This window comes from Passer domesticus, chromosome Z (genome assembly GCF_036417665.1).
Source record: "Passer domesticus isolate bPasDom1 chromosome Z, bPasDom1.hap1, whole genome shotgun sequence".
NCBI lineage: Eukaryota > Metazoa > Chordata > Aves > Passeriformes > Passeridae > Passer > Passer domesticus.
Genome location: NC_087512.1, coordinates 27,772,126 through 27,779,421, shown reverse-complemented (window position 1 = coordinate 27,779,421; position 7,296 = coordinate 27,772,126). Strand labels below are relative to the sequence as shown.

Here is a 7,296-nt window from a genome sequence, read left to right as displayed (position 1 = left end):
AGAGTTTTATTCAAAAACTGAACTTCAAAAAATGCTGACTTTTTATCAAAAGCTCACTAGAGCCATTCCCCTCAAAACCAATCTAGTAATTCTCCCACTTTAGTAACAGAAGTTTTATAGAGAGGTGTGGAAAAGACATCTTTTGTGCTAGCCTGCACTCCGCCCCCCCCCCCCTTCAGAATAAGAGGGGCATATGGAATCTGATCCAAACCTCACTTACATAAATAAAAAGCCTGGTGAATTCACACTAGCCTACATGAACTGTTGTTACTTCTCATAGTCATGGGAGGTTTAAAGGAGAAATGACTGCTTACCCCAGCAACTTAAGTCGTAAGCACATTTATAATGGCAGATAAAATAAGAAGTGCATTTTGAAAGCAGGGCATACTTGTCTGCAAGATGCTAGAGACACGACAGATCAGTCTATGTTTGCAAGTAAATTCATTTTATTGAATAGTTTGAAGGGCTGCTTAAAATAAAAACAATTTACAGTCTGTACATGCAGTTTCAATTCTAAAAAATTAAATTTGTTTTTCATAAAACATGCATACTTATGTACATCATTTTGAAATAAAAGAAAGCATTACCATTTACTGCAGAAATTCCTCTTTAAAAATCTTTTAAGAGATAAGGCAGGCAGGAGCAATTCTGCAGAAAGCAAACCTTAGAAAGCTTCTCTACTCTGAAGGTAAAGTTTATTCATTCAGAGATATTAGTGACAGTAGAAGAAGGTCGTTTAAGGATGGATTCAACTGAAAATGACAGTGGTTCAGTTGCTGAAAGTTTTGTTGTGGCCTGTTTGGCCCCAAAGAAGTCTTTTGCACATTTGTCTACAGTAAACTTGTATTTTTGGTTCTCTTTAACAGCACACTCCCTGTATTTCTTAGAAGCATCTTCAAAAGTCTCCTTCACAAATGACATTCTTAACTCTGCTGTTGGCTTGTCAGGAAATGTGTGATGGAACAGTGACTGAAATGCACTGTACTTGAGCGGTGGAGGGGGTTTGGTACTGTTTTTGCTGATCTTGCTTAGTGCCTGTTCCTGAGGAGACAGAGAACCCTTATCAGAAATTTGGGAGAAAGTCCTTTTTGGAGGAGAGAATGCTGACCTCTCACGAGCTTCCTGATGAAGGCACAGTATTTCATTACGTGACTGCTGAATGTCTCGCGTGTGAGTCAGAACAAATGAATTTTCCAGTTTTGGAGGCACAATGTCATGCTCAGTGTTTGGACAGTCCTGACTTTGTGAGACCCTGGCATCCCAACCTGTCCCAGGTTTGAGAGCTTGGGCAGCAGTAGCATTTAACAGGCATTGCTGGTAGAGGAGGGCATCACTAATGGGGCCACATTTTGGCCACACTAAAAACCTAGAGGACAGGGGATACTGCCTGTAGGTAGTAGCTACACTGACATTTGAAGAAATTAGTTCCATGTTGCTAGGTCCTGAATACTGCATCGTTAGATCAAGGCAGGTTGGTAAAAAATTTGAAAATTCCTTGTTTGGATTATCAGCTTGAGTGGTGTTGAAGGCGGTTTTATACGTATTGTATTCAGCTCCACGCACCATACGGTTAGGGAGAAAAAGGGCAGCTGCTTGTGTGGCTTCCATCATATCTCTCTCTTTATACTCTCTCTCTAGCATAATGTTCTCCAACTCCTTATCAGCAAAAGCCCGTCTCTTTCTCATCCTGTCACTTACAGGAGGTGGCAAGGGTGAATTCCCTCCCAGGTAAGAGTCTGTTGGAATAGGACGATAACCTAAAACAACAAAGCAGCATTAGGAATTAAGCCACTTAAAAATTAAAGCTGTGTTTGTAAAACAGCTGCATGAGCCAGTCCTGCCAAGCACCATGCTCTTGCCACAGACCCTGGTCACCATCAGCTCCTACATAAGTCACCACGAAACAGAGGCTTAGTGATCAGGCACATTCAGTTCCTCAGTGCAGATAAGCAAGCCCTGCTTTTTTGACATGTTTAGCATCCATCAAAGCTAGCTGATTAGTAGTTTTTTTAAAAAGCAGTTCCAGACAAACAGATTGAGGAGGGAGAAGGAAAAAGAAAAGGCAAAGCCCTACTGTGTATTATGACTGGTATTCCATCATGAGGCTTAACTTTTAACATTCACTTTTAACACATACGGAAAGCATTCAAATATTTTATTTTTTATTTCTTGTGAATTAGAATTTCAATAAAACATAGAAATTCAGTGTCAAGTGCATTTAATTATCAAGCTACCTGGCTTAATTTAATAAAAAAGACGGGATCCAATCCTGTTTGCTCTACCCAGACAAGTAATTCCATTGAATTAATGGAAGTATTTACATGAGTCAGGAGAACAGGATTTTACCTGTTTTCACCCCCATTCCTCTCATACACGTTTCCCCTTTTCCAAGGAAGACACCTATATCTACAGCTGGTGTCTTCTATTTTCTAAAGATGAATCACTATGTACACATTGCTAGAGATGGCAGAAAATCCCAAGGAGAACTAGGAGAAAAGAAAAAGACAGTTACGATAAATTAGAGGAAAGAATACAGAAGAGTTTTCCAAAAAAACGAACCGTAGATGTAAATTAGAGGTTTCTAAAAGAACTAAATATTAATTGAGATTGAACAGACAAAGAAAAGAGCTTTCGATTTCAGAAAAAAAAATTGAATTGAGAAGTACAATTATTTATAGGGATATGGTTTGGAAAGTAATTAAACCAAACAAAGGACAAAATACATGCACAATCCCAAATGAGTGTGGGGGAAGAAATACCGCCCTTTCACTAAAATAATGGTCTTTAAAAGGTAATTCTTCCACAGTTCATATTTTCGACAGTGAAAAAATTAAGCACCTTATTTTGCAGATCTTACTTTTGATAATGTCTCAAACGGAACTGCTGTGTTAGGCGTTCAGATAAAAATAAAAAATGAATCTATTTACTCGTTTGCTGATTAAAACACCCGTGAATAAACTACCCTGTGAATAAATTACGCTGCGCTGCAAAACGCTGCTGGGTAGCCATGTAAAAAGACTGCCGCTTGTAACAGTAACTCTCAAATTTCAAACTACCGTTGCTAGCATTTCAGGCATTATTTTGGGCGAAGGGGGCAAGGCACTGAAGTTCTGCCGCACCGATTCCAGCCCCGAAGGGCAGGAGCCTCCGGCGCTGGCGGCGGGCGCGCTTTGCCGCCGGTTTCGGGAAAGGGCGCTGCGTTCGGACGGGAGGCGCGGGTCTTCCTGGGGCAGAGCGGGATTTCCCCGCTGCCAGCGGTGCTGCGGGAAGCCGTGGAGGGGCAGGGGATGCTCTTACCTTCCAGGATGCTCTTGGCCAAGAGGCTGGGCGTTCGGACGTGCCTCTGGTAGACGGCTTTGCGCTCCAGACTTGCCTGCTTCCCCGTCAGCCCCTTCTTGTCCTAAGAGAGCGGTCGGATGGTGTCGTCAGGCAGGGGCCGCCCGTCCCGTCCCGTCCCATCCCGTCCCATCCCGTGCTGTGCCGTGCCCCTCACCTCGGTGGCCTGCTGCCGTCGGAGCGCCACCTGGGCGGCCATGACGCGCTGCCGCTCCACCACCAGCAGGCAATTGGCGCACTGGCAGTCGCGCCAGCGGCAGAACCGCTTGTGTCCCTTCAGGCACGACACCACGCCGTGGTTGCGGCACCGGGCGCACTTGGGCGTGCGGCTCAGCTTCCGCGGTTCGCCCCGCCGCGGGGCCGCCGCCGCCTCCTCGCCTTCCTCCTCCTCCTCCTCTTCCTCCTCCGGGCCGGTGCTGCCGCGCGGAGCGCCGGGTGCCTCGTCCGGTTCCCCTTCCAAACTCTCCACGTCGATCTCCCAGTCGGCGCCGGCGCGTTCCTCAGCCATAGCTCCGCGGCGGCGCAGCTACGAGAGAGGGGTCAGGCCTCCGCCGCCGCGGCGGAACGGCAGCCGGAGCACGCCCTGTTCCCCAGGTGCCCGCCCGCAGCCCCGTCGGGAAGTCACGGCAGGGCCCGCCTGGGATGTCGTCTTTCCCCTTAGCGTCACCTCTGGTCTCCTGCGCACGACCCGCGCGAGGCTCAGTTTAGCCACGACGGACGCCTCCCTCCATCCCTCCGTCCCTGCCTCGCTCCCGGTGCGGCTTGCGGGGAGCCGTGATAGCTCGCCGCAGGCAGGAGCGCGTCTCCTGCAGCGAAGGATGCGGGAGCAACCGTCCCAGGGTGATGCCCCGGGGGATGCCTACGGCTCTGTCCAGCCTTAACATGGTCCTGCTTATTACAGGATCCCGAGAACCCTCCTGCCAGCAGCGTTCAAACTTGGGAGACAGGCAGAGGACAGCTGGACTTCACACATCGCCGCTGTCCGCTCCAGCAACCAAAGGCAGTATGAGCTCCTAGAGCTCTCTGCGGAAGCTGCACCTTCCGACCCCCACCTGCGCCCACCCGACCTCGCTGTCCTTGCTCCTGCACACTGCACTTACCAAAGGCAGGTGGTGCAGGAAGCACGCAGCCTCTCAGCTCCTCGCAGTTCGCAAGGGCTCCTGCCCCAGACCGGCCGGAGACAAGGAATTCCCGATCCCCGCACCGGGGGCTTAAGGCTCTCCGACAGCCGGGACTCTGCGCCGTCGGGGGGATGCCTGCGGTACGGTGCGCGCCTGGGGGTGCGCGCTGGCCGTGCCGGGGCCGCGGTGGCACCGAGCGGAGCGGGCCGCGGTGGCACCGAGCTGGGGCCGCGGTGGCACGGAGCTGGGGCCGCGGTGGCACCGAGCGGAGCGGGCCGCGGTGGCACCGAGCGGAGCGGGCCGCGGTGGCACCGAGCTGGGGCCGCGGTGGCACCGAGCTGGGGCCGCGGTGGCACCGAGCGGAGCAGCGCCCGCCGCCCGCCGCGATATCAGCGCCCGCCGCCGCCGCCCGCGCCGCCCATTGGGCGCCCGGCCCGCCGGCGCCGCTCCGATTGGCCCGCGCGGCCGCAGCCCCGCCCCCCGCCCGCCCGTGGGTGCGGGATGGGCGCGGAGCGGAGCGGGATGGGCGATCAGGTGGGGAGCTCTCATTGCGGGGCGGAAAGGAGTGGGAGAGGAGAAAAGGGAGAAAAGAAGGTAGCAAGGTAGCGCTCGTGAATGGTGACGGCTAAGAAACCCGCTCCGCAGGCGAGCGGCGTCCCCCTGCCCGAGGAGCCGGCCGGGGGCCAGAGTTTAAAAGCCTCAAACAGCCACCGCTTTTTTCGTTTGCGGTCGTTCCCGTTGCTTGACCCACTAGTGGAAGGTACGCAGGGCAATGGTCTTTTTTCCGAGTCTGAAAATGCGGCGGGATCCTTTGCCTTCGAGAATTAAGGCGAGGAATATTTTTCTAGCTATTTTCTAGCGTTCCCTCCCTTCAGAGGGAACGTTTTCCACGGACCACTGAGGTTTTTCTCCTAAATAACTTTATTTCCCATGAGTAACTTTATTCCTGTCCCTCCCTGAGGGAGGCTGCTCTTTAGGAGCTGGGTAATGTCCTTTGTCTCCCCAATCAGAGAGCGATCGAAATTGTGACCAAAAAAATCTCAGTCGAGAAGCGGAAAGGCTAGAGCTCCGTGCTTCTGCCAGTGAAAATAGGAATTCCCAAGAGGTAGAAATGGACAGACTACACCTTGGCCGCCTACAGCACCGGGCAGGCGAAATACTGGTTTATTTAAAATTTAAACGGATTTTGCCAGGGAAGAAAAATTATAAAGGCATGCGGGAGAGCATTAGTTTCCCACCAGTGTGTACTGATCGAAATCTAACTACTTGCCGAACATATGGCCGAAACTAGTTCCCTAAAAAGGGAAAATATTTTGCTCTTTCCCTGAGAAGCGCGTGTGTGCAATAAATACTGACAGTATTCATGTATATAATAAACACGGGCGTCTACCCGCGGTAAGCACACGGAGCAGCTGCCGGCCGCCGGTTCGGCACGGAAAAGCCCTGCCCTGGCAGGCCTTGGGGACAAAGGCCACCGGGCGAGTGGCGCAGGCGGGCGGCTGCGTGAGCCGGCGGGGGCCCGGCGCCCGGAGCCCCGAGCTCCGCTGCAGCCCCCCAGGGCACCAAGGCTTCCCTTCGGCCCGCGGGCTGCGGGCGCCCGCAGGAAGGAGGGAGGGTTTGTTCCCAGGGAGGTTTGTCCTCCCCGGGCGGCACCGTCGGGAGAGCGGGGAGAAGGGAGCGCATCACCCGACGGCAGGTATTATTCATCTCAAAAGAAAGCCCGGCTACTGTTTGACTTACAAGCATGACTAAAAGGCAAATACCCAAGGAATTCCACTTTCCCCCTTGGGGTCCCTCTTAAAAGGCACAAGCATGACAAAGGACCTGCTAGGTTAGGAAACAGAAGTCGCCTTTGTCTGTAAACCGACACCAAATTACAAAGTACGATTCTGCGGTCCGCTGGAGTAAATTACAAAACAGTTCGCCTCCTGTTTACTTTATCCACAGGGAGCTGTGAAACCCAGCCACGATTTTAAAGCGTGTTTGTATAACTTTCTTCTGCTCCTGTTGTTTGCGCTCCGCAGCGCCTTTGAGCTCCCCTCCAGCCACTCCCCTCTCTCCCGTCTGGAAGAAGAGGTGTCTCTGCCATCCTTCGGCGGGACGCACCCGTGGGAGCAGGCGGAAAGCGACCTCAGTCACTGCCTCTCCTGCTCAGTCCTCCGCTTTGCTCCGTGGTGTCAGCCGTGCCCGGTGTGAGCTGACACGGGCAGAAGAGGCGCCGTGCCGTGCTGGGAAAGGCGCTGATTTCCATGCGAGGAGGAATTTCCATGCTTTGAGGCCCGCGATGTGCAGCTGTGCGTGTACCTGCTCCGCGCAGCCTTCCCAGCGCAACTCCCGCCCTTGCGTCAGCCCCGGTGCCCTCTCGGGGGCTCGGGGCTCTCCAGGGCACCCAGCCCGTGCCTGCCCCGCCCCGGGGCTGCCGCGGGCTCTCCCCGGAGCCGGGCGGCCCAGGCGGGGTGTGGGGGTGCCGGACCCCGGCGGGGCCGGGGCCTCAGGCCTCGCAGGCGGCGGGGGGCTGTGCCTCTGCGGCAGCGCCCTTTCCCCGGCGGCGGAGGAGCAGCCCCGCGGCACTGCAGCCTCGCCTCGCCCGAAGGCCAGCGGCCCCGGCGCGCCCGGCGCTGGGCCCTGCTTTGCATCGTGGACAGGTGCAGGTGCAAGTGCCGCAGTGCCCCGCGCCTGGCCTCCCCAGCCCTCCCTTCCCCCGGGGAAATTTATTAGCGAGGTTAGGGCAGGCTAACCAAACGGCAGCTCCGGGCGCAATTTCCCCGGAGGAATGCTTTGATCCTGCCCTCTCTCCGCGCCGTCGAGGGCAGATTGCAATGACAAACGCGGGCGATCC

At 54.0% G+C, this 7,296-nt stretch overlaps 1 protein-coding gene across 1 annotated transcript; it reads right to left on the bottom strand.

Moving 5' to 3' along the window:
- Positions 1 to 309: 309 nt before the first annotated feature.
- Positions 310 to 3,844, bottom strand: DMRT2 (doublesex and mab-3 related transcription factor 2). Its single transcript, XM_064403630.1, has 3 exons — positions 3,494 to 3,844; positions 3,298 to 3,400; positions 310 to 1,757 (listed from the first exon to the last, which is right to left on the bottom strand). The coding sequence occupies exons 1-3, from the start codon at positions 3,842 to 3,844 to the stop codon at positions 700 to 702; spliced, it is 1,512 nt and encodes a 503-aa protein (XP_064259700.1). The 3' UTR covers positions 310 to 699.
- Positions 3,845 to 7,296: the final 3,452 nt, after the last annotated feature.

Excerpts from the sequence above, each read along its gene's own strand:
- DMRT2 (XM_064403630.1), bottom strand. The coding sequence starts at position 3,844 with ATGGCTGAGGAACGCGCCGGCGCCGACTGGGAGATCGACGTGGAGAGT. Across the intron at positions 3,401-3,493 it reads GACGGCAGCAGGCCACCGAG|GACAAGAAGGGGCTGACGGG; the intron begins GTGAGGGGCACG and ends CCGCTCTCTTAG. Across the intron at positions 1,758-3,297 it reads GGCCAAGAGCATCCTGGAAG|GTTATCGTCCTATTCCAACA; the intron begins GTAAGAGCATCC and ends TTGTTGTTTTAG.